Below are 26867 nucleotides of genomic sequence, written 5' to 3'. Positions count from 1 at the left end.
ACTTTCTGGACACAGATTACCAAACCAGCCAGATTGAGCAAGGCAGTTCTTAAGTGGGTATAAACATCAGCTGCGCCGAATACTCTCCGTATACCCTTCCTAGTATGTTTTATTTGGCAATTAAAGGGACATCTTTTTGTGATGGGTGGTAGTTGGTGTAGAAATATGTACGCCACAGAGAACAATTTTGCCAAGTGGAACGCGAAAGCAGCATTCCTCGTTAGCTTTTGAAAATAGTTCTGATTCTTCCTCTCAACAAACCTACTTTCACCATCCTATAAACTTTGAAAGGCATTGCTGACATTCTTTGGAACCTGCTTTTGCAAACAGAGCAGGGGTGAGGGAACCTGTGGCTTTGCAGATGCCTCGTGACTCCAGTTTGCACCAGCCACGAGGGATGGCAGTGATGCTGGGAATTGTGGTCTCATAATGTCTAGGAGGGTCACAGGTTCCCCATCCCTGAAATGGGGACTTCCTTAAAGGTGGGGGGGATAGCTTATATTTTCAGGGACCCCAGTTCTTCTCCCCACAGAATTCAGATTCCCCATCCCCTGCGCACAACAAGGATTCATCAGATGCAAACACGAAGCCTGGACATGGCAAGTTCTCTTTCACCAACAAGGCTTTGTTTCGTTTTCTCTTCTAGGTTGGGAAGTTGGAAGAAACATTACCAAAGGATTGGCAAGTGACGAGAAGGGAATTCCTGGGGCGGTTCCGGCCTGGACCAAAGTCCTAGAAAGGTGATTCAGTCTATTCTTTATTAGTAAAGCAGTGGTACTACTGTGCCGTATTTATCCAGATCTCCTAGTCCTGGAGCGGAGCTATGTGCAGCACAGGGTAGACCACAGGATTTGGAACACAGCAATTCAGCCCAGCAACTTGGTGGGTCATCTTGGGGCAAACGGCCATTGACGTAACCAACCTCACCAGGCTGTTGTGTGGATAATGGCATCTCAACTAAACATTTGGAGGCACCAATGCTTCTGAATACCAGTTGCTGGAAACCACAGGAGGGGAGAGGACTCTTGTGCTTGAATCCTGCTAACAGGTTTCCCACAAGCCTCTGGTTGGCCACTGTGAGAACAGGATTGTGGGCTTGATGGACCACCTTTGGCCCGGTCCTGCAGGATCATCTTATGTCCTTATATAACTGCCCTGAGATTGTTGGAGCAAGATTGGGATGAAAATATAATAGAGCAAAATGTATTTTCTGAAACAGACTAAGCCTGTAGCATACTTTTGAGGTGCAGAATTTGAGCAGGAGTTCTCCTCTTTAAGTGCAGCCTCTTGAGTTCCCCATGGCCTCCTATTTACACACTTCCTTCCTTCCTTAAGATGGAGAAGGAGGAAGAAGAGACCCGGGAGATTCTGCTCCCCGACTGGGAAGGCATTGGCTCTCGCGGACTTACCATCGACCAGACGAACGAAGGCGTTTTCGTGAAACAGGTTCAACAGGACTCACCCGCTGCCAAAGCAGGCATTGTGAAAGAAGGTCAGTGAGGTGGTTTATGGGGGGTGGTCTGGGCGGGGGCAGAGTGGCTGGACAGCAAGAAGCTACCTCCTCCTCCCTGTTCATCATCAGCTTTTAAAGCCACCAGAGGGCATCCTCTTTATGGTCACAAAGAGTCCCCCATGACATCTTGAAGAGTCACGTGCACCATATCCGCACCATACTTTTAAAGCACTACGATACTACTTTAAACAGTCACGGCTTCCTGCAGAAAATCCTGGGGACTGCAGTCTGTTAATGGTGCTGAAGGGTGTTTAGAGACCCCTATTCCCCCACCCCAGAGCTACAGTTCCCAGAGTGGTTTAGCAGTCTATCCCTCTTCCCAGAAACCCCTGGGAGTTGTAGCTCTGTGAAGGGAATGGGGTCTCCCAACACCTCTTGGCACCCTTAACATATTGAAGTTCCCAGGATTCCTTGACTGTTCTAAAGCGGTATGATGCTGCTTTAAAAGTGTCGTGCAGATAGGACCTGTGACAAAGGACTGGCCTAAAGTGATATTTTTGGAGAGTGTGATAGAAATGGGAAAAAATAAATTAAAAACAGAAGGGTAAGGGCTGCAGAACTTTGCTCAGCCCACGTTGGCAAGCTATCCCCTCAGGACATTTTGCACTCAGCTGGGCTCTCTTAATACCAGATGTGTTAGGTTTAGGAGAGACAAAAATAATAATTAAAAAAAATGAAGCAGCTCTACACACAGCACATCATGGACTAGTTCAATTTTCTTCTTAAAATGGGCTGGCTTTTCGATAAATTCATGGAGGACAATAGGTTTATCAAGCGCTGCTAGCCATGACAGCTAACTGGAGCCTCCAAGTTTAGGGGCAGTCTGTCTCTGAATACCAGCTGCTGGGGAGCAAACAAGAGCTCCTGCCCTATGGTGCGGGTTTCCCAGAGCCTCTGGTTGGCCAGTGTGGATGCAGGGCTTTTTCTTAATGTTCTTAATCCCACCCCCACCCTCCTCAGGGGATCAGATCGTGAGTGCCACAATCTACTTCGACAACCTGCAGTCCGGGGAAGTCACAGAGCTCCTGAAGAACGTGGGCCACCACACTGTTGGCCTTCGGCTGCAGAGGAAAGGCGACCGGTCTCCATTGCCAGGACAGTCTTGGTCCCATGATGTCTTTGCCTCAAGGAGTCCAGAGGTTGTTTTGGTGAGTGAGCATTGTCATGGAGAGGACCCCCTTCTGTGGATGATGGAGGAAAGATCTAAGGGTGGGCCTGGGGTAACTTGGGACCTGGCTCTTTCCATACACCTGTGGCGCCTTGGATATTCCAGGACACCAGAGGAAGACTTTTATCAAATTTACAAATGCAGTCAGTTAAGGAGTTGAGGGCAGGTACCAAAAGGTGAGTTCAGGGACAGGTAACTTGTTGAACCCTCAACAGTTCCAGCCAGTATAATCAGGGATGATGGGAGTTGTAGTTCAACTGCACTGGTTGTTTATTTTAAAGTTATGTTTTTTATTATGACTTTTTTTGGTATTGGATCAGATTGTTATTAGGTGTGTGATCTTTGCTGTCTATTTTGTTGTTTCTTCAGGTTATAAACCGCCTTGTGTGTGGTAATATAAAAAAAGCAGTATAAAAATTAAAAGTGAAATGAATATCCTCGCACTAGTTATTTGAAGCGGAACAAATTCTTTCAGAGTTGATCATCCCATGTCTGGGCTGTTTCACTTCAAGTTTTGTGGGTCAGGCCTTACGTTACTGGTTGGCACTACAAAATTCTCTGCATGTGGAAAGCAAATTATCATGGAGAAAGGCAAGGCTACAATGTTTTGATTTTGCTGATATCTTGCTTTCTATGTGCAGGAATTTTAATTTTTTATTTGGAAAAAAAGCCCTGCAGAGAAGTAAGGCCTCTTCAACTGTCCATAAGCGACATCCACTTTCTGTATGTTCATCAATCCATACTGCACTTGTGGATTTAGATGTGATAGACTGATAGGTGTAGATATCAGCATTTTATGTTTAGACTACTGTTGGCAGTAACAACTCATTCCTCTCTGTTCCAGAGCGGAGATGACGAAGAGTACAAACGGATTTATACCACAAAAATCAAGCCTCGCCTTAAATCGGAAGATGGCATGGAAGTTGAGCACACAGGAACCCAAAGCAGAACCATCACAGTCACTAAGAGAGTTACTGCTTACACTGTCGATGTCACAGGTCATGAGGGAGCCAAAGAGATTGACATCAGCAGCCCGGAGTTTAAAATCAAGATTCCGAAACATGAACTCACCCACATTTCCAAAGCTGAGATTGAAACAGAACCTGGGAAAACTGTCATCAAGATTCCACACGTTGACTTGTCAGGGAGAACAACTACCCAGATAACAGACTCCCACGCTGGGGTGAGAGGAAGACCTGACATTACGTATACTGGACCAACTATTGAGTCACCCTCTCAGAGGTTGGAGTTTGGTGTTCCTGGCATCCACATGGAACAGCCTAAGGTTGGGAAAACTGATATTCGAATATCTGGGCCTCATGTCACAGGTGTAGATCTGAGAACCCAGGCTGACTTTATACCAGGAGGCCAGGAAGCTGGTTTCCATGTTACAACGCCGGAAGTGAATGGGAAAGGAGGTCGGGGTAAAATCCAAGGTGATGTGGGAGGGCTGCAAGCTGATTTATCATTGCCCCACCTCAAGGGCCCTTCAGTTGGTATTTCGGGACCCCAAATTCAAGGTGATCTGAAAGGTCCAAAAGTGGACATCTCCAGTGCCAGTGTCGAAGGCAACATCAAATCTCCAGATATCGACACTGGAAGCACAGGAAAGGTGGCGTTTCCTGCAATGAAAATGCCCAAATTTGGTATATCAGTTTCTGATGTTGAGGTTCCTCAGCTTGATGCAGTGGCTCCATCGGCTTCAATAAAAGGCCCAGAAGTGTCATTGAAAGGCTCCAAATGGGCCATGGGAGAACCTGGAATCCCACAACCACAGATGGACGTGGGCCTGAAAGGTGTGGACTTGAAGGGTGGCCTGAAGACCTCCTCTCCAACATTGGAAGGCCCCAAGGTGGATATCAAAGGGCCTGCGGTGGATCTTGGGGGTCCAGATGTCGGTCTTGAAGGGGGCGAAGGAAAACTTAAAATACCCCACATGAAACTTCCTAAATTTTCTGCAACAGACCCTGCAGTGACTGTGACTGTTCCAAAAGGGGGACTTAACATCTCAGGACCTAAAGTGGATTTGCAAGCTCCTGACGTGACCCTTGAAACACACGTGAAAGGACCCAGATATGGCAAGCCTGAAATAGCTGGTCAGACACCCCAAATTTCTATGTCAGATGTTGACTTGAATCTCAGGGGCCCTAAAGGGAAAGGTGCCATGGACATTTCAGGACCAAGGGTGGAAGGCCACTTAAAAGGGCCTGGAATGAATATTAAGGGTCCCAAACTAGATATTGAAACTGCCAACGTTGACCTGAAAGGTCCAAAAGTCTCAATGCCGTCCATGCAAACATCACCAGTAAAAGTCACTGTGCCAGATGTGGACTTGAATGTCCAAGGGCCAAACCTAAAGGGCGATGTGGCTGTTTCTGTGCCAAAGATAGAAGGCGGCCTCAAGGGGCCCCAGATAGATCTAAAAGGCCCCAAAGTGGACATAGCTGCACCTGACATTGGTATCAAAGGCCCTGGAGGACAACTGAAGGGTCCTCATGTCAAGATGCCTGAAATGCATGTTAAGACCCCGCAAATATCCGTGCCAGACATTGGCCTGAATCTGAAAGGCCCCAAAGTCAAGGGGGCCCCCCAAATATCCATCCCAGACATTGATCTGAATGTGAAAGGCCCCAAAGTCAAGGGGGGTGTTGATGTTTCCATCCCAAAAGTGGAAGGAGAATTAAAGGGCCCAGCTGTTGACATCAAAGGCCCCCAATTGGACATTGGAACACCAGATGTCGAACTTCACGGACCTGAACTCAAAATGCCAAAGATGAAATTGCCCAAGTTTGGGGTGAAAGGAGAAGTTCCTGATGTGGATGTCAGTCTTCCAAAGGGAAGCATCGATGTTTCAGCTCCAAATGTAGACACTGAAGCTCCCACCTTCAACATCAAAGGTCCTGGAGGACAACTGAAGGGTCCTCATGTCAAGATGCCAGAAATGCATGTTAAGACCCCGCAAATATCCGTGCCAGACATTGGCCTGAATCTGAAAGGCCCCAAAGTCAAGGGGGCCCCCCAAATATCCATCCCAGACATTGATCTGAATGTGAAAGGCCCCAAAGTCAAGGGGGGTGTTGATGTTTCCATCCCAAAAGTGGAAGGAGAATTAAAGGGCCCAGCTGTTGACATCAAAGGCCCCCAATTGGACATTGGAACACCAGATGTCGAACTTCACGGACCTGAACTCAAAATGCCAAAGATGAAATTGCCCAAGTTTGGGGTGAAAGGAGAAGTTCCTGATGTGGATGTCAGTCTTCCAAAGGGAAGCATCGATGTTTCAGCTCCAAATGTAGACACTGAAGCTCCCACCTTCAACATCAAAGGTCCTGGAGGACAACTGAAGGGCCCCCATGTCAAGATGCCAGAAATGCATGTTAAGACCCCGCAAATATCCGTGCCAGACATTGGCCTGAATCTGAAAGGCCCCAAAGTCAAGGGGGCCCCCCAAATATCCATCCCAGACATTGATCTGAATGTGAAAGGCCCCAAAGTCAAGGGGGGTGTCGACGTTTCAATCCCAAAAGTGGAAGGAGAATTAAAGGGCCCAGCTGTGGACATCAAGGGCCCCCAATTGGACATTGGAACACCAGATGTTGAACTTCACGGACCTGAACTCAAAATGCCAAAGATGAAATTGCCCAAGTTTGGGGTGAAAGGAGAAGTTCCTGATGTGGATGTCAGTCTTCCAAAGGGAAGCATCGATGTTTCAGCTCCAAATGTAGACTTTGAAGCTCCCACCTTCAACATCAAAGGTCCTGGAGGACAACTGAAAGGTCCTCATGTCAAGATGCCAGAAATGCATGTTAAGACCCCGCAAATATCCATGCCAGACATTGACCTGAACTTGAAAGGCCCCAGAGTCAAGGGAGGTGTTGACGTTTCAATCCCAAAAGTAGAAGGAGAATTAAAGGGCCCAGCTGTGGACATCAAGGGCCCCCAATTGGACATTGGAACACCAGATGTCGAACTTCACGGACCTGAACTCAAAATGCCAAAGATGAAATTGCCCAAGTTTGGGGTGAAAGGAGAAGTTCCTGATGTGGATGTCAGTCTTCCAAAGGGAAGCGTCGATGTTTCAGCTCCAAATGTAGACATTGAAGCTCCCACCTTCAACATCAGAGGTCCTGGAGGACAACTGAAAGGTCCTCATGTCAAGATGCCAGAAATGCATGTTAAGACCCCGCAAATATCCATGCCAGACATTGACCTGAATCTGAAAGGGCCCAAAGTCAAGGGAGGTGTTGACGTTTCAATCCCAAAAGTGGAAGGAGAATTAAAGGGCCCAGCTGTTGACATCAAAGGCCCCAAACTGGACATTGGAACACCAGATGTCGAACTTCATGGACCTGAACTCAAAATGCCGAAGATGAAATTGCCCAAGTTTGGGGTGAAAGGTGAAGTGCCAGATGTGGATGTCAGTCTTCCAAAGGGAAGCATCGATGTTTCAGGTCCTAAGGTGGACATTGAAGCTCCTGGATTAGACATTGAAGGACCAGAAGGCAGAATAAAAGGTCCTAAATTCAAGATGCCTGAAATGCATATTAAAACTCCTCAGATCTCCATGCCAGACATTGATTTGAACTTGAAAGGGCCTAAAGTGAAAGGGGACTTTGATGTTTCTGTGCCGAAATTAGAAGGTGGCTTAAAAGGTCCTGCAATTGATATCAAGGGGCCCCAAGTAGACATTGATGTGCCCGATGTCGACCTTCATGGTCCTGAAGGAAAATTGAAGATGCCCAAAATGAAAATGCCCAAATTTGGAATGCCAGGTTTCAAAGGGGAAAGCCCTGGCGTGGATGTCAGTCTTCCAAAGGGTGACATTAGTATATCAGGTCCCAAAGTAGACGTTGAAGCTCCTGGACTTGACATTGAAGGACCTGAAGGCAAAATTAAAGGCCCCAAATTTAAGATGCCAGAGATGAACATCAAAGCACCCAAAATCTCCATGCCTGATGTGGATTTCAACCTCAAAGGCCCCAAACTGAAAGGAGATGCGGACGTTTCCCTACCAAAGGTTGAAGGTGATTTGAATTTGAAGGGTCCAGAAATTGACATCAAAGGTCCCAAGCTGGATATTGATGCTCCAGATGTTGACCTCCATGGCCCAGAAGGAAGACTGAAAATGCCCAAATTCAAAATGCCCAAATTTGGAATGCCAAGCTTCAAAGCAGAAGGTCCAGAGGTGGATGTAAATCTTCCGAAAGCAGACGTTGACCTTTCTGCTCCCAAAGTAGACATTGAAGCACCAGGCTTGGACATTGAAGGCCCAGAAGGAAAACTGAAAGGGCCCAAGTTTAAGATGCCTGAACTGAATATCCATGCACCCAAGATATCAATGCCAGATGTAGATTTCAATCTGAAAGGGCCAAAACTGAAGGGAGATGTGGATATCTCTGGGCCAAAGATAGAAGGTGACCTGAAAGGACCCAAGGTCAACATTGAGGGTCCTAACTTGGATGTTGATGTCCCAGATGTGGAACTGGAGGGTCCTGAAGGAAAAATCAAAGGTTCCAGATTCAAGATGCCAAAACTCAATATTAAATCTTCTAAAATTTCCATGCCAGATGTCGACTTGAATCTCAAGGCCCCCAAAATGAAGGGTGAAATGGATGTGTCTGTCCCAAAGATTGAGGGTGATATGAAAGGACCCAGCATTGACATCAAGGGCCCCAAACTTGATGTGGATCTCCCAGATGTTGACCTTGAAGGCCCAGATGCTAAAATTAAGATGCCCAAGATGAAGCTGCCCAAGTTTGGGGTGCCTGGCTTCAAAGGGGAAGGCCCTGATGTTGACATGAGCCTCCCTAAAGCAGACATTGATGTTTCGGGACCAAAACTGAATGCTGATATGCCGAGCATAGACATCGAAGGTCCAGAGGGAAAACTGAAAGGTCCCAAGTTCAAAATGCCTGAAATGCATTTCAAGACACCCAAAATCTCCATGCCGGATATTGACTTAAACTTGAAAGGTCCCAGAGCGAGAGGGGAGATGGATGTAACTGTCCCAAATATTGAAGGCAATTTGAAAGGACCCCAAATGGATATCAAGGGCCCCAAAGTGGATATCGAAGCTCCAGATATTGACATTGAAGGCCCCGAAGGAAAATGGAAGAGTCCGAAGTTTAAGATGCCCGAAATGCACATCAAGGCTCCAAAAATATCCATGCCAGATGTTGATTTGAATCTGAAAGGTCCCAAAATCAAGGGTGATGTGGATGTTTCAGTCCCCAAACTTGAAGGAGACTTGAAAGGCCCAGAATTTGATATCAAAGGACCCAAAGTGGACATTGACATGCCAGATGTTGATCTCCATGGGCCAGAGGGAAAACTGAAGATGCCCAAATTCAAAATGCCCAAATTTGGAATGCCAGGCTTCAAAGGGGAAGGCCCAGATGTTGACGTGAGCCTCCCCAAAGCAGACATTGATGTTTCTGTTCCAAAAGTTGATGTTGATGCACCAAGCCTGGACATTGAAGGGCCAGAAGGAAAAGTGAAAGGGCCCAGATTTAAGATGCCTGACATGCACTTCAAAGCACCCAAAATCTCCATGCCAGATGTTGATTTCAATTTGAAAGGCCCTAAAGTGAAGGGAGAGTATGATGTTACAGTTCCAAAGCTGGAAGGTGACTTGAAAGGTCCAGACATCAACATTAAAGGTCCTAAGCTAGACATAGATGCTCCTGATGTTGACATTGAAGGCCCTGAAGGAAAATGGAAGAGTCCGAAGTTTAAGATGCCCGAAATGCACATCAAGGCTCCAAAAATATCCATGCCTGATGTGGATTTGAATCTGAAAGGTCCCAAAATCAAGGGTGATGTGGATGTTTCAGTCCCCAAACTTGAAGGAGACTTGAAAGGCCCAGAATTTGATATCAAAGGACCCAAATTGGACATTGGCATGCCTGATGTTGATCTCCATGGACCTGAAGGCAAATTGAAGATGCCCAAATTCAAAATGCCCAAATTTGGAATGCCCGGCTTCAAAGGAGAAGGCCCAGATGTTGACATGAGCCTCCCCAAAGCAGACATTGATGTTTCTGTTCCAAAAGTTGACATTGATGCTCCAAGCGTGGACATTGAAGGCCCAGAAGGAAAAGTGAAAGGGCCCAGATTTAAGATGCCTGACATGCACTTCAAAGCTCCAAAGATCTCTCTGCCAGATGTTGACTTGAATCTGAAAGGCCCTAAACTGAAGGGAGATGTTGACGTTTCGGTTCCAAAGCTGGAAGGTGACCTGAAAGGCCCAGATGTGGATATCAAGGGTCCCAAGCTAGATGTTGACCTTCCTGATGTTGAGCTTGAAGGTCCTGAAGGAAAACTCAGAGGTCCCAAGTTTAAGATGCCTGACATGCATTTTAAGACCCCCAAAATCTCCATGCCAGATTTTGACTTGAACTTGAAAGGGCCGAAAGTGAAGGGGGATGTGGATGTTTCAGTGCCGAAGTTGGAAGGTGATCTGAAAGGCCCCAATATTGACATTAAAGGGCCAGGATTGGACATTGATGCTCCTGATGTTAACATTGAAGGTCCAGAAGGAAAGTGGAAGAGCCCCAAATTTAAGATGCCAGAAGTGCACATAAAGGCACCTAAAATCTCCATGCCTGACATTGATTTGAACCTAAGGGGTCCCAAAGTAAAAGGCGATCTGGATGTGTCTGTGCCAAAGTTGGAAGGTGACTTGAAAGGCCCGGAGGTGGATCTCAAAGGACCCAAATTGGACATTGACGTTCCTGATGTTGACCTAGAAGGACCTGAAGGGAAGCTAAAGGGCCCCAAATTCAAAATGCCTGAAATGCATATCAAAGCTCCCAAAATCTCCATGCCAGATTTAGACCTGGGTTTGAAAGGACCCAAAGTGAAGGGGGATGTGGATGTTTCAGTGCCGAAGTTGGAAGGTGATCTGAAAGGCCCTGATGTCAACATCAAAGGTCCTAAAGTTGGCGTAGATATTCCTGATGTTGAGATTGAAGGACCTGAAGGAAAACTCAAAGGGCCCAAATTTAAGATGCCAGAAATGCATTTTAATGTCCCTAAGATCTCCATGCCGGACATTGATTTGAACTGGAGGGGTCCCAAAATAAAAGGAGATGCTGATGTTTCTATTCCTAAATTGGAGGGTGACTTGAAGGGCCCAAATGTTGACATCAAGGGTCCCAAACTGGATGTTGACATCCCTGATGTTGAGCTTGAAGGCCCTGAAGGAAAACTCAAAGGGCCCAAATTTAAGATGCCTGAAATGAACATCAAAGCACCCAAAATCTCCATGCCAGATTTTGACCTGAACCTGAAGGGTCCCAAACTGAAGGGGGATATTGATGTTTCTTTGCCAAAGGTAGAGGGGGATCTGAAAGGACCAGATGTTGATATAAAAGGTCCCAAATTAGATATTGATGCCCCTGACATCAGTATAGATGGTCCAGAGGGAAAAGTGAAAGGTCCCAAGTTTAAGATGCCTGACATGCACTTCAAAGCACCCAAAATCTCCATGCCAGATGTTGATTTCCATTTGAAAGGCCCTAAACTGAAGGGAGATGTTGACCTTTCGGTTCCAAAGCTGGAAGGTGACCTGAAAGGCCCAGATGTGGATATCAAGGGTCCCAAACTAGATGTTGACCTTCCTGATGTTGAGCTTGAAGGTCCTGAAGGAAAACTCAGAGGTCCCAAGTTTAAGATGCCTGATATGCATTTTAAGACCCCCAAAATCTCCATGCCAGATTTTGACTTGAACTTGAAAGGTCCCAAAGTGAAGGGGGATGTGGATGTTTCGGTGCCAAAGTTGGAAGGTGATCTGAAGGGCCCTGAAATTGATATCAAAGGACCCAAACTTGATGTAGATGTTCCTGATGTTGAACTTGAAGGCCCAGAAGGAAAATGGAAAAGCCCTAAATTCAAGATGCCTGAAATGAACATCAAAGCACCCAAAATCTCCATGCCTGATGTGGATTTCAACCTCAAAGGCCCCAAACTGAAAGGAGATGTGGACGTTTCTCTACCAAAGGTTGAAGGTGATTTGAAGGGTCCAGAAATAGACATTAAAGGTCCCAAGCTGGATATTGATGCTCCAGATGTTGACCTCCATGGCCCAGAAGGAAAACTGAAAATGCCAAAATTCAAAATGCCAAAATTTGGAATGCCTGGCTTCAAGGGAGAAGGCCCTGAATTGGATGTAAATCTCCCAAAGGGAGACATTGATATATCTGCTCCCAATGTGGACATTGAAGGCCCTGAGTTAGACATTGAAGGTCCAGATGGTAAAATTAAAGGCCCCAAATTTAAGATGCCAGAAATGCACATCAAAGCGCCAAAGCTTTCCATGCCAGATGTGGATCTTAATTTGAAGGGTCCAAAACTGAAAGGAGATGTGGATGTTTCTCTGCCAAAGGTCGAAGGTGGATTGAAAGGGCCTGACATTGACATAAAGGGCCCCAAATTGGACATTGACGCACCAGATGTTGACTTGCACGGTCCAGAGGGCAAACTCAAAATGCCCAAGTTTAAAATGCCCAAATTTGGAATGCCTGGTTTCAAGGGAGAAGGCCCTTCCGTGGATGTGAGCTTACCTAAGGGAGAAGTGGATATATCTGGCCCCAGCCTAGACTTTGAAACACCCGATTTGGAAATTGAAGGCCCTGAAGGAAAATTAAGGGGTCCCAAGTTTAAGAAGCCTGAAATTAATTTTAATGTTCCAAAGATCTCAATGCCAGACATTGACTTGAATTTGAAAGGTCCTAAATTAAAGGGAGACTTGGAAGGCGACATCAAAGGTCCTAATGTTGAATTAAAAGGACCTGAAGTTGACTTAGAAGCACCAAAAATAGATATTGAAGCGAAAACAAAGAAATCAAGATTTAAGCTTCCAAAGTTCAGTTTTTCTGGTCCAAAGGTTCACACTCCAGAGGTTGACGTGAAGCTTAAGAAACCAGATGTTAATATCTCAGGGCCCAAAGTTGATGTCCAAGGCCCAGATGTTGATGTTCATGGAAAAGTGAAAGGCCCTAAATTTAAAATGCCTTCCCTGAATATTTCATCACCTAAAGTTTCAAAGCCTGATGTGGAATTGAATTTGAAAGGTCCGAAATTAAAAGGTGACCTTGATGTTTCTGCACCAAGCCTGGAAGGGGATTTGAAAGGTCCTGACATAGATATCAAAGGCCCCAAGTTGGACATTGATGTTCCAGATGTTGATCTCCATGGACCAGAAGGCAAACTCAAAATGCCCAAATTCAAAATGCCCAAATTTGGAATGGCAGGCTTCAAAGGGGAGGGTCCTGAGGTGGATATAAACCTCCCCAAAGCAGACATTGATGTATCAGGACCCAAAGTGGACATTGAAACTCCCGACTTGGATATAGAGGGCCCAGAGGGCAAGATCAAAGGTCCCAAATTAAAGATGCCTGAAATGCATTTTAATGTGCCCAAGATTTCAATGCCGGACATAAATCTGAAAGGCCCTAAACTGAAGGGAGATGTTGATGTTTCGGTTCCAAAGCTGGAAGGTGACCTGAAAGGCCCAGATGTGGATATCAAGGGTCCCAAACTAGATGTTGATCTTCCTGATGTTGAGCTTGAAGGTCCTGAAGGAAAACTCAGAGGTCCCAAGTTTAAGATGCCTGATATGCATTTTAAGACCCCCAAAATCTCCATGCCAGATTTTGACTTGAACTTGAAAGGTCCCAAAGTGAAGGGGGATGTGGATGTTTCGGTGCCAAAGTTGGAAGGTGATCTGAAGGGCCCTGAAATTGATATCAAAGGACCCAAACTTGATGTAGATGTTCCTGATGTTGAACTTGAAGGCCCAGAAGGAAAATGGAAAAGCCCTAAATTCAAGATGCCTGAAATGAACATCAAAGCACCCAAAATCTCCATGCCTGATGTGGATTTCAACCTCAAAGGCCCCAAACTGAAAGGAGATGTGGACGTTTCCCTACCAAAGGTTGAAGGTGATTTCAAAGGTCCAGAAATTGACATCAAAGGTCCCAAGCTGGATATTGATGCTCCAGATGTTGACCTCCATGGCCCAGAAGGAAAACTGAAAATGCCCAAATTCAAAATGCCAAAATTTGGAATGCCTGGCTTCAAGGCAGAGGGCCCAGATGTGGACGTGAGCCTCCCAAAAGCAGACCTTGATGTTTCTCTTCCGAAGGTGGACATTGATGCACCAAGCCTGGACATCGAAGGCCCAGAAGGAAAAGTGAAAGGTCCCAAGTTTAAGATGCCTGACATGCACTTCAAAGCACCCAAAATCTCCATGCCAGATGTTGATTTCAATTTGAAAGGCCCTAAACTGAAGGGAGATGTGGACGTTTCAGTTCCAAAGCTGGAAGGTGACCTGAAAGGCCCAGATGTGGATATCCAGGGTCCCAAACTAGATGTTGACCTTCCTGATGTTGAGCTTGAAGGTCCTGAAGGAAAACTCAGAGGTCCCAAGTTTAAGATGCCTGACATGCACTTTAAGGCACCCAAAATCTCCATGCCAGATTTTGATCTAAATCTCAAAGGGCCGAAAGTGAAGGGTGACGTGGATGTGTCTGTACCGAAGTTGGAAGGTGATCTGAAGGGGCCCGACGTTGATATAAAAGGGCCGAAATTAGACGTAGATGTTCCTGATGTTGAACTTGAAGGCCCAGAAGGAAAATGGAAAAGCCCTAAATTCAAGATGCCTGAAATGAACATCAAAGCACCCAAAATCTCCATGCCTGATGTGGATTTCAACCTCAAAGGCCCCAAACTGAAAGGAGATGTGGACGTTTCCCTACCAAAGGTTGAAGGTGATTTCAAAGGTCCAGAAATTGACATCAAAGGTCCCAAGCTGGATATTGATGCTCCAGATGTTGATCTCCATGGCCCAGAAGGAAAACTGAAAATGCCAAAATTCAAAATGCCAAAATTTGGAATGCCTGGCTTCAAGGCAGAGGGACCAGATGTAGACATGAGCCTCCCAAAAGCAGACCTTGATGTTTCTCTTCCAAAAGTTGACATTGATGCACCAAGCCTGGACATTGAAGGCCCAGAAGGAAAAGTGAAAGGTCCCAAGTTTAAGATGCCTGACATGCACTTCAAAGCACCCAAGATATCCATGCCAGATGTTGATTTCAATTTGAAAGGCCCTAAACTGAAGGGAGATGTGGACGTTTCAGTTCCAAAGCTGGAAGGTGACCTGAAAGGCCCAGATGTGGATATCCAGGGTCCCAAACTAGATGTTGACCTTCCTGATGTCGAGCTTGAAGGTCCTGAAGGAAAACTCAGAGGTCCCAAGTTTAAGATGCCTGATATGCATTTTAAGACCCCCAAAATCTCCATGCCAGATTTTGACTTGAACTTGAAAGGTCCCAAAGTGAAGGGGGATGTGGATGTTTCGGTGCCAAAGTTGGAAGGTGATCTGAAGGGCCCTGAAATTGATATCAAAGGACCCAAACTTGACGTAGATGTTCCTGATGTTGAACTCGAAGGCCCAGATGGAAAGTGGAAAGGCCCTAAATTCAAGATGCCTGAAATGAACATCAAAGCACCCAAAATCTCCATGCCTGATGTGGATTTCAACCTCAAAGGCCCCAAACTGAAAGGAGATGTGGACGTTTCCCTACCAAAGGTTGAAGGTGATTTCAAAGGTCCAGAAATTGACATCAAAGGTCCCAAGCTGGATATTGATGTTCCAGATGTTGATCTCCATGGCCCAGAAGGAAAACTGAAAATGCCCAAATTTAAAATGCCCAAATTTGGAATGCCTAGCTTCAAGGCTGAGGGCCCAGATGTGGACGTGAGCCTCCCAAAAGCAGATCTTGATGTTTCTCTTCCGAAGGTGGACATTGATGCACCAAGCCTGGACATCGAAGGCCCAGAAGGAAAAGTGAAAGGTCCCAAGTTTAAGATGCCTGACATGCACTTCAAAGCACCCAAAATCTCCATGCCAGATGTTGATTTCAATTTGAAAGGCCCTAAACTGAAGGGAGATGTGGACGTTTCAGTTCCAAAGCTGGAAGGTGACCTGAAAGGCCCAGATGTGGATATCCAGGGTCCCAAACTAGATGTTGACCTTCCTGATGTTGAACTCGAAGGCCCAGAAGGAAAATGGAAAAGCCCTAAATTCAAGATGCCGGACATGCATTTCAAGGCACCTAAAATCTCCATGCCAGACATGAATCTAAACTTGAAAGGGCCTAAACTTAAAGGTGATGTGGATGTTTCCGTCCCAGGATTTGAAGGGGATCTAAGAGGGCCTGAAATAGATATCAAAGGTCCTAAGATAGATGCTCCTGACATTGACATTGAGGGACCTGATGGAAAACTGAAAGGACCTAAATTTAAGATGCCTGAAATGAACATCAAAGCACCAAAATTATCCATGCCAGATGTTGACCTCAACTTGAAGGGCCCAAAACTGAAGGGAGATGTGGATGTCTCTCTTCCCAAGATTGGAGGTGATTTGAAAGCACCAGATGTGGATATACATGGCCCTAAACTGGATGTTTCTGTTCCTGATGTTGAGCTTGAATGCCCTGAAGGAAAACTTAAAGGTCCTAAGTTTAAGATGCCTGATATGCATTTTAAGACCCCCAAAATCTCCATGCCAGATTTTGACTTGAACTTGAAAGGTCCGAAAGTGAAGGGGGATGTGGATGTTTCAGTGCCAAAGTTAGAAGGTGACCTGAAGGGCCCCGAAATTGATATCAAAGGACCCAAACTAGACGTAGATGTTCCTGATGTTGAACTTGAAGGCCCAGAAGGAAAATGGAAAAGCCCTAAATTCAAGATGCCTGAAATGAACATCAAAGGACCTAAAATCTCCATGCCTGATGTGGATTTCAACCTCAAAGGCCCCAAACTGAAAGGAGATGTGGACGTTTCCCTACCAAAGGTTGAAGGTGATTTCAAGGGTCCAGAAATAGACATCAAAGGCCCTCAATTGGACATTGATGCTCCCAATGTTGATATTCATGGTCCAGACGGAAAGGTGAAATTCCCCAAGATGAAGCTGCCCAAATTTGGCATGCCTGAGTTCAAAGGGGAAGGACCTCATATTGATGTAAATGTACCCAAGGGTGAATTGGAATTATCAGGCCCCAGCTTGAACATAGAAGGACCAGAAGGAAAACTGAAGGGTCCCAAAATCAAGACACCTCAAATATCCATGCCAGAGATTGACTTAAATCTGAAGGGACCTAAAGTGAAGGGTGATGTTGATGTCGCTCTTCCCAAGGTTGAAGGCAGCTTAAAAGGTCCAGGAATTGATATTCAAGGGCCAGGAATTGAAGCTAAGGGCCCTGAGATTGACTTGGAGTGTCCAGATGTAAACCTTGAAGGGCCAGAGGGAAACGTTAAACTCCCTAAATTTAAAATGCCAAAGTTTGGATTTGGAGCAAAAAGCCCCAAGGCAGACGTCTCCCTCCCAGAAGGTGAGCTGAATGTTGAATCGCCTGACATCTCCATTTCTGGAAAAGGGAAGAAAAGCAAATTCAAAATGCCTAAAATCCACATGAGCGGGCCTAAAGTCAAAGGCAAGAAGGCTGGCTTTGCCGTGAGTGGCGATATGGATGCAAGTATGAAATCGCCAGATTTGGAAGGAAGCATTTCTGTCCCTGAAGCATCCCTGAAAGGAGACATGAACATCAAGTCACCCAAAGGAAAGAAGTCTATGTTTGGGAAACTCTCTTTTCCTGACGTCGAGTTTGATATCAAATCACCTATGTTCAAGGCTGATGCTTCTTTGCCAAAGGTGGAAGGGGAAATCAAGTCACCAGGAATAGATGTCTCATCACCATCTCTGAAATCTCCAGATCTTGACATCACAGTTCCCAGCGGAAGTGCCAGCCTCCCCGATGTCAATATTGGAGGTCCTGACATCCATCTCAAGAAACCAAAGTTCAAATTCTCAGGTGGAAATGTCGATCTGGCTGGTCCCAAACTGGAAGGAGACCTTCGAGGCCCTAGTGTTGATGCCAACCTCAGCGCGCCTGACATCAGCCTGAAAGGTCCATCAGTGAACCTGCCATCCATGGGTGTTTCTGCTCCTTCCATGTCAGCCCCTGACATTAACTTGAAAGGACCAAAGCTGAAAGGTGATATTGACCTTCCCCAGATGGAAGGACAAGGCCTAGAAGGGAAATTGAAAATGCCAAAATTTGGCTTGCCAAAGATCGGGAAGCCAGGTGTGAAAGTGGAGGGGCCCGAGGTGGACCTTCAAGGAAAACTGCCCTCAACAAGTGTTGATGTTTCGGCCCCAAGCATCGGAGGAAGTATGAGCGCTCCTGCAGTGGATGTAAGCTTGAAAGGACCAAAATTTGGAGGAGACGTGGGCCTTTCTGGTGACATTAAAGGTCCAAAGATCGGATTTGGCACACCAGATGTTGACGTCAGTGGTTTTGAAGGAAAGCTTAAAATGCCAAAGGCCCCAGGCCTAGATGTCAATGTGAGTGCTCCAGACCTGGACGTGAAAGCGCCAACAGTAAAAATGGCCTCTGGAGGAGGCATTTCAGCACCTGACTTTGATGTGAATCTGAAAGGACCAAAGATCAAAGGAGACTTCGGCATTTCTGGCGGCATTACATCTCCCAAGGTGGCTGTTGAGGCACCTGACGTTAACGTGGAAGGCTCTGGAGTTGGAATTAAGATTCCCTGCATGAAGCTGCCCCAGTTTGGCATCGCCAGTGAAGGAGGAAGTATTTCAGGACCACAGATCAAAGGGCCTGAAGTAGATCTCAAAGGACATGACATTAATGCCCCAGGCTTTGACTTGAATGTGAAAGGACCAAGTTTGAAAGGTGACGTTAACTTATCTGGTGGCATGAAGGGTCAACAGATCGGCGTGGGGGCACCAGGTGTGAAGATTTCTGGCATGGGCTTGGACGCTGGCGCTCCTGATGTCAGCTTGAGAGGACCTTCGCTCAATGTGTCAGCTCCCAAAGTTTCTGGGCCAGAGCTAAACATGGGCATGCAGGGGTCTGGAGGCCTTCAGTTTTCTGGACCAAAGGCAGGGGTTGATCTCAAAGGTCCCAAATTAGAGGTCAAAGGTCCTTCTGTTGGGGTGAATGTTCCACACGGCCATTTAGAAAGCCCATCTGGACAAGTGTCGTTCCCAAAAATGAAAATGCCAAAATTTGTGGTTGCGGGGCAAGAGCTAACAGGAAGGGAGGTTGGAGTTGATGTTGAGTTCCCTCAGGCACCAGAGGCAAGTTTCCATGCCGGGGCGGTGAATGTTGAACTGGAAGAGCCTGACATTAAGCTTAAGAAATCTAAAATCAAAATGCCAAAGTTCCCTTTCTCAAAATCTAAGGTCAAAGGCAGTGTTGGCTCCCCAGAGATCTCGGTGTCTGCCTCAGGGTGCGAAGGGGGGTTACAGGCCAGCCTGGGTTCCTTGGAGGGTGATGTGGAAGTGGAAGGGTCTGCTTCTCCGAAAGGGAAATTCTCCTTCTTTAAGGGCAAAAAGTCCCGGCACCGGTCGTCGTCTTTCAGCGACGAGCATTCCTCACATTCGACGCCAACAGGCACACTGGAGCATGACAAAGGCAAACAGGCCAAGCTGAAATTTGGTACGTTTGGGGGGATAGGGGCAAAAACTAAAGGTTCTTATGAGGTATCGGGAAGTGATGACGAAATGAAATGAGTGAAGTGGGGGGGTTCTCGTGTACATATTGTCTCTGTGTGTATATATCTTATCTATCTCCCTTATATGTGTGTATATACAAATTTCCTAGCTTGAAATGCTCAGCAATAAAAACAGGGTGCCCAGTGAAATGGTAGGCCTTAACTGAGAAATAACCATGTTTTTACTGTGGTCAGGGAGTCGTCGCAACATGATTATCTCTTCCATAGATTATATGTATAAATATCTCACAGAAACTGATACAGCGGCTTTTCTTTGGCCAAATTTTTTAAAGCAGTGATATGGCAGGTAAACTTGCATCCCAGAATCTATTGCCGTACTTCCCACAATGCACTGTGGCTGTAATAACAGTTAAGTAGTGCCAATTTTTTTTAAAAAGCGGCAACACACACATAACACAGAATGCTGCTTCGTAAATCAGCTGTATCAGTTTGAATTAAACAGTATCATTTGTGCCATGGGTAATAATGCCGATTGTGTGATGGGCACTTCTTCCGGCTACCAATTTGAAAAGAGGTAGAACCTGGATTTATGTGATATTTAAAGCTGTGCCATTAGGAAGGTGGGGTGTACAGTTCCTCAGATGTATTTTGGAAGTTCTCTCTTGTGTTTTAGGGTTGGGGGTTTGCGCTTCGTACGCTGAGAGCTTTACGTTTACTTAAGCAAGCTTTTAAAAACATATAAATATATATACTTTTCGACTTGCTAAATATCTTCAGTGTTGATCTATGGCAATAGTTTTCCATTTCAATGACTCCCCTCCCCCTCCTGCTTTTATCTGTGGAAGGGGGCAGCTAAAAATTTTCTATTGTTTAAAAATTGGATGTGTTAAAAGAAAAAGAAAAAAAAAACTCTGTAAAAATATATAGATGCAACTGAGATGTGTCAAATTTGGAGCCTCACAAACAGTCTTAGATTGCTGCAGAAAGGTCAGGTTTTTTGTATTCATTTGATACAGGACAGATGTCATAAAACACCCATGGTATAATTTTCCATTTTTGTCTGGTTAAAAAAGCCACGATAAAATAAATTAACCAAAGATTTTGTGTACATTCTGACACCATCTTAGTCATCTCTATATATTTGTTATTTTTGTATAATGAAATGAAAGTTTTCTGAGATGTGGAGCAAAATTCTTCAAGGCCTTCTATATTCCCTCCCAACCTTACAGATGCTATTTGTTATCTACTTCATCTTTTTGTTTAACAAATGTATCTCGATTTTAAAACAAAACAGTAAAAGGAAAATCTTTTCAGCACTTTAAAAGCAAATTAATTGAGAATAACTGATATTGTAAAATGGAAATAAAGTGTTTATTAACCTTTTGACCTCCTGAACCTTTTATTCCCCAGTATCCCAGCTGCTGCACTCTTCTTTTTCAGGAGAAGCTAATAACCCCTTTCACCTCACCACATTTCCAAGCAACACATAGGTGTGAACCCAGACTAAAAGCCACCCCAACCTTCCATCATTGTGTGGGGAGGTCTGAAGGGGGCTTTTAAGATTACTTGCCCGACTTTCATCCTAAGGCGCCAGGGCGGGTTGCAACAATTAAAAAATACTATATTAAAACCAGTGAAAAGAAACCTCAATCAAGAGAACAGGGTAGATCCTTAAATATATTTATCAAAGCTGTCAAAGTCCAGGGGTAAAGTCCTCTCCATACCAGGAGTCATAATTCTCAGCAAGAGGCAGCGGGAGGCAGACTATACATTTTGGGTACAACTGAGCCCTAGCAAACCTTTATAGAGTTTTATATTTTTAAGGCTGGGGATTAAATAATTATGCAGAATGGGTCACAGTGATTAAAGAATGCCATATACATGCCTCACAATGTAGGCCATCCCAGAATCCATGCTATGTCATGGCCTATTATTATGTCTTTGCATCTTATGTTTTGCAATACCACCACCGATAGATGGAATGTCCTTATATTATGCATTCACTGGTTTCAATGCAGTCTGATCTACAGCAACCAGAGTTGGGCCTCAATAGACTTGCCATAGCTGCATAGCTGATTGTGAGGGGACTTGGAAAAGCATTCAGCCTAATGCAGTGGGAAGCCCCCTTAGGATCTTCCCACTCTGAGCAGGAGAAGTCGGACGTGCAGCAGCTTGTGCCTTCACAATTTGAGGCTGAACACCTGGAACAGGTGAATCTGGAGGAAGAGCCAAAACTCAGCAAAGTGAAAATTACCAGAGAGAAGTGTGTGTTGATTTAGGAGAGGAGCAAAATTGGAACACTCCATGCTCATAGTATAAAAGAAACTCATGCACATTATATACCTTCGAGTATATAAAGCTGCCTTGTCCCCTTTGCCCAGTAGTCTACTGACTGACCAGCAGTGGTACTTCAGGGTCTCAGGCAAAGAGGAGATTGAACATGCCATGCAGATGACCTACTGCCAAGTTATGGCTCCTTCCAAAACTGACCCTGGTCTCTTTCTACCATGCACTGCAATCCTGTGCATGTTTATTCAGATGTACAGTGGTACCTCAGGTTACATACGCTTCAGGTTACACACTCCGCTAACCCAGAAATAGTGCTTCAGGTTAAGAACTTTGCTTCAGGATAAGAACAGAAATCGTGCTCCGGCGGCGTGGCAGCAGCGGGAAGCCCCATTAGTTAAAGTGGTGCTTCAGGTTAAGAACAGTTTCAGGTTAAGAACAGACCTCCGGAATGAATTAAGTAATTAACCCGGGGTACCACTGTATGTCTCAGTAGGGCTTGCTCCCAGGTAGGCATGCATAGAACTGCAGCAGACTTAAATACTGCACTGCAGCCACAATTTCCTGAGCCAATCTCACCAGGGCTTCTCTTACACTCAAGTCAGTTAACGCATAATGTAAAAGGGTGGTCTGAGGGGTTAAGGCAGACACAAGTAAGGGAAAGCAATATCTCTCCCACTTAACATCTCCAGATAAACTTTTTCATACAGGAGCCTCCTAAAAGAGCAAACATCTCACACACTACATAAACATTAGGAAAACCAACCACAGACTTAGGACAGACTTAATTGTCAGGTTTTCCTGCATTTGCTTGGGCAGGAATCAGCGATCTACTGAGCATTCTTCAGGTCTACAATCCGGTGCTATACATGGGGCCTACAAAGTCTTTTCTGATGAATGCCTGGATCAACAAGATTCTCTTTATAAAGCGACAGCATCTAAAGGGGCCGCATGTTTGTGTGTGAGAGTGCAAGGTGTTGCATGCCCAAGAGGAGAAGGGCCTGCATAAGAGGGGTGCATCATTCACACATACAAGTGAGCTGTTCTGAAAGCACATATGATGTGAGAATAGGTTCTGCATTACTTCCACAGGCACCCACGTTTTCCCTAGGAAGTCCGGGGTGGGGGTGGGGTGTAAGGATTTAATTTTTAGGGGATCTCCCTCACTTAAGGCAATGTGAGTTCAAGACGAGTGGCACTCTAGAGTGAAAGTGGGCGGGAAATGCCATATTTCAAATGCTGACCGTTGGGGGGGGGGGAATGAAACATTTTAATACCGTAAAGAAAATCAAAGCTCCTTCTACAGCCTTCTGGGTTTCTTGCTTCAATTGTGCACAATTCTCTTACAGGAGCTTCTCAAGTGCAGCAAGTTGCCCCCAAGTTCTGGCCCCTCAGGTTCATGTATTTATCAGTACCTTCCCAGGAGAAGGCATTTTTGGCCCAGGCTTTTTACAGTGGTTCTCTGTGACGAAAAGCAGTTTCTTGTCATCCATTCCCCAGCGTTGGCAGGTGGGGCTACACTTTAAAGTTGTCGAAGCATTTAATATTTGCAGACCCGGGGTTTTTTAGGAAACACTCTCAAACTGTTCACTCACAGCTTCTCAGATGCAGCATCACTTCAGCATGTAAGCAGTATACAAAACAACTACCATCACCGCAATCTCTTCTGACAGCAGACATTATTGTACTAACATTCCAGTAACATTCAATTCAGTTTTCCAAACTAAATGCTCCACAGATGAGACTAGCATTCACGGGGGTGTCCAGAGAACTGGGGGGAACGGGATGGTGGAAAGGACTGGTTTGATCCAGCAGGGCTCTTGCATTCTTAATTCAGGGAGGGAGTAAAAACTTCCTTCTAGCCTTGCATAAAGTCCTCAAAACCTGCAGGGGGCAGCGCATGACAATATGTGGACTTGTGCAAGCAGCAAAATGTGGTGGTAGAATGGACTCTACGACATCAAGGCCACTAGGGGTAGGAGTGATAATTAAATTTTTAATGCTCTCGTACATTGAGGGGACATGGGTGGTGCTGTGGGTTAAACCACAGAGCCTAGGACTTGCTGATCAGAAGGCTGGCGGTTCAAATCCTCACGATGGGGTGAGCTCCCGTTGCTCGGTCCCTGCTCCTGCCAACCTAGCAGTTCGAAAGCACATCAAAGTGCAAGTAGATAAATAGGTACCGCTCCGGCGGGAGGGTAAACGGTGTTTCCGTGCGCTGCTCTGGTTCGCCAGAAGTGGCTTAGTCATGCTAGCCACATGACCTGGAAGCTGTACGCTGGCTCCCTCGGCCAATGAAGCAAGATGAGCGCCGCAACCCCAGAGTCGGCCACGACTGGACCTAATGGTCAGGGGTCTCTTTACCTTTTTACATTAAGGGAACCAGAACAGTGGAGGAAAGGGCCTTGCTAACATTCTAATGGCAGAGGAATGGAACCTTAAGCTGCCGTAAAACTTTTTTTTTTTTGCAACATGGCTTATCCTTCCTGAAACAGAGGTTCTCCAGATCAGCTCCCATCACCTTGAGCCAGCATGGTCAATGAAATGGGCTGACAGAAGCTGTAGTCCAACTATTCATTCAGGGCCACAGCTTCCCTGCCCTTGATCTACAGGGAACATTTTTCTTTTTCCTGGAAGGATGCATTTAAGGGTCAGACCTGTATGGAAACTGTGCTGTCCCATTTCCCCATCTTCTGCTGCCCCCAAGGAGAGTCAGAGCCCACACTTCCCTCAACCCTTGTCTTCAGGAGCAACAATATTGCTATTATTTAATATTTTCTACCCCACCTTCCTCCGAAGGTGAGACTCAAGGCACATTTAAAAACAACACTGACTTATTTATTGCATTCATATCCCAACCTTTTTCCTCCAAGGAGCTCAAGGTAGTGAAGGGAATGAAGACATGTATCGGGAAGTTTTTAAACATAGGATGTCTCACTGTGTTTTTATATTATGGAAGCTGCCTAGAGTGGCTGGGGCAACGAAGCCGGATGGGTGGACGACAACAACAATGCTTCATGGAGGAAAAGTGGGGTGTAAATGAAATAAAAATACAGCAGAACGCTCTTAGAACCAGCAATTAAAATACAGTGGTACCTCGGGTTACATACGCTTCAGGTTACATACGCTTCTGGTTACAGACTCCGCTAACCCAGAAACAGTGCTTCAGGTTAAGAACTTTGCTTCAGAATGAGAACAGAAATTGTGCTCTGGCGGCGCGGCAGCAGCAGGAGGCCCCATTAGCTAAAGTGGTGCTTCAGGTTAAGAACAGTTTCAGGTTAAGTACGGACCTCCGGAACGAATTAAGAACTTCACCCAAGGTACCACTGTACACTGTCTGCACCTGAAGCCTACTGCCAGGCAGACGACAATGAGGGAGCCTGTCTAACTTCTCTAGGGAAAAAACCCTGAGCTGCAAACCCCTTTCCAGTCTCAGCTCATGCACACAGAGTCATTCCAAAGGGGGTCAGCTGCAGACCCTCTCTGAGAGCTCCAGCAGAGTAGACTCCCCCCATTTGCCATCCACAAGCAGGTGGGAAGGCTTATGCACCAAAGGCACACTGTCCTTGAAGGAGCCCTTCTGGAAGACCACGTCCCCCTCCAACACGGTCAAGCCGTGGGCCTGGCACAAGTCCGCCGCCTCTTCCACGCTGTCCATGGCCAGCAGCCCTGCCAGCCGTGCCAGAGGGTAGCGGGAGTTCCTGGCGCTGAAGCCGTGGCTGAAGGTCATCAAGGCCAGGTGGTGGGCCCCAGCCAGGTGGGGGTGAAGGGCGCAGCTGGGCAGGTAAGGCAGCTCCCGGGCCAGGCGGAAGAAGCGGGCGAAATTCCGCTCCAGGAAGGCCCAATTGATGGTCAGCGCCGTGGACACATCTGGGGAGGTTCGGATGGCATGAGGGAGCTGCAGGGTCTCCCAGAGAGCTACTGGAGAGCCTGTTTGGGGTGGGAGGAGAAAGAAGCAAAACATCAGGATGAGCAGGCTTTATAGGACCAGGGAAGCAAATTCATTTATTGCTATATTTATATCCCAACCTTTTAGGCATAGGAGCCAACTCCTAGGGGTTGAGGGGGCTTCAGCCCCTCCATAAAATATTTGAGGAGGCTGGGGCCGCCCAGAGTTGATGGGCATTCAAATGGTGTGCATGCACATCATGTGATTATGTGAGCCTCCCCCCAAGTGGGCCCCCCTGTTTTCAGGGATGGAATTTGTTTCTTACTGCACTGATTTCTCACCTTTTCATGGAAGCATATTTATTTATTTCTTACTGCTTTTATATCCCAGCTTTTCTCCCAAGATGCTCAAGGTGGCTTGTATGGTCCTCCCCCTCCTTATTTAATCCCCACAACCATAGCTGTCAACCTTCCCTTTTTTTAGCGGGAAATTCCCTTATTCCAGCACTGCTTCCCGCTGCTATCCCAGATTGTTAGATATCCCGTAGACTGTCCCCGGGACAGGTGAGGCTGCTGATCCCTTATTTTCGAGGCTGCTGATCCCTTATTTTCAAATCTGAAAGTTGACAGCTATGCCCACAACAAACCTGTGAGGTAGGTTAGGCTGAGAGGCACTGGCTAGCCCGATGCCACACAGTGAGCTATACGGCTGAGCAGGGCGAGGATTGTAAGCCCTAGTCTCTCCCAGTTCCTAGTACTGTATTCACCTGATCGCCACAACAACCCTGCGAGGTAGGCAAGGCTGAGCTAAAGCATCCGACCAAATTCCCGGGATGAGTAAGGCTTTGACCACCACCCCTCTTCCAGCCCGTCCCTGGATCCCTCACCCAGGTTGTAGAGAAGGAAGAGGGCTTGGAAGCAGGGCTGGGCGGCGGGCCGGGCTCCGTCCTCGTGCTCCCGGTAGGCGCGCCGGAGGGCGGCGAAGGTCTCCTGCAGGTGGGCGCGGTGCAGGTGGGAGTCGAAGCGGGCGGGCGGCTGGGCGCAGAGGCGCGTCCCGGCGCGGAGCAGCCAGATCAGGGCGCGCTCGTGGAGGGCGGCGCAGGGCGCGCCGGGGAGCCGCTGCAGTGCCGCGTCCAGGCGCACCGCGCGCAGCCGGTCGGTTATGAAGGCGCCGCGCTCCGCAGCCTCGGCGGAGTCCCCGGCGTCCGATCCCCGGTCCTCCCGCTCCAGCAGGTGTCGGACGGTGGCCAGCAGCACGTCGGACGGGCGCAGCTCCTCGGGCCGCGGGGGCGCCTTGCCGGCGGCCGGGCGCGAGTACTCCTTGACGGCCAGCGCCGGGTCCGCCTCGCGCCCCGCGCCCAGCTCCAGCCGGTGCAGGCGGCCTTCCCGGCGCCGCCGCGCGAACTCCTCGGCCGGGCACATCCCCGGGCACGTGCCCCGGAGAGGGGCGGCCTTCGAGCTCGGCAT

General features: G+C 46.8%; 2 protein-coding genes across 2 annotated transcripts in view; one reads left to right on the top strand and one right to left on the bottom strand.

Annotated features, from left to right (window-relative positions):
* Positions 1-20612, top strand: part of LOC128404311 (neuroblast differentiation-associated protein AHNAK-like) — a 53618-nt gene extending 33006 nt beyond the window's left edge. Inside the window, exons 2-5 of the mRNA XM_053369797.1 lie at positions 647-740; positions 1336-1492; positions 2474-2661; positions 3526-20612. Of these exons, the coding sequence (XP_053225772.1) occupies positions 1336-1492; positions 2474-2661; positions 3526-19284 (16104 nt within the window). The 5' untranslated portion in view covers positions 647-740 and the 3' untranslated portion in view covers positions 19285-20612. The remainder of the gene's footprint in view (positions 1-646; positions 741-1335; positions 1493-2473; positions 2662-3525) is intronic.
* A 3716-nt stretch (positions 20613-24328) lies between these two features.
* On the bottom strand, positions 24329-26867 carry SAC3D1 (SAC3 domain containing 1). The gene is made up of 2 exons (XM_053369087.1): positions 26288-26867; positions 24329-25442 (listed from the first exon to the last, which is right to left on the bottom strand). The coding sequence occupies exons 1-2, from the start codon at positions 26865-26867 to the stop codon at positions 24979-24981; spliced, it is 1044 nt and encodes a 347-aa protein (XP_053225062.1). The 3' UTR covers positions 24329-24978.

The sequence above is a fragment of the Podarcis raffonei genome, chromosome 16 (genome assembly GCF_027172205.1).
Source record: "Podarcis raffonei isolate rPodRaf1 chromosome 16, rPodRaf1.pri, whole genome shotgun sequence".
NCBI lineage: Eukaryota > Metazoa > Chordata > Lepidosauria > Squamata > Lacertidae > Podarcis > Podarcis raffonei.
This window is presented reverse-complemented; position numbering and strand designations above follow the sequence as displayed.

Coding starts and splice junctions, on each gene's coding strand:
- SAC3D1 (XM_053369087.1), bottom strand. CDS start 26,867: ATGCCGAGCTCGAAGGCCGCCCCTCTCCGGGGCACGTGCCCGGGGATG. Junction 25,443..26,287: donor CTTCCTTCTCTACAACCTGG/GTGAGGGATCCA, acceptor CACCCCAAACAG/GCTCTCCAGTAGCTCTCTGG.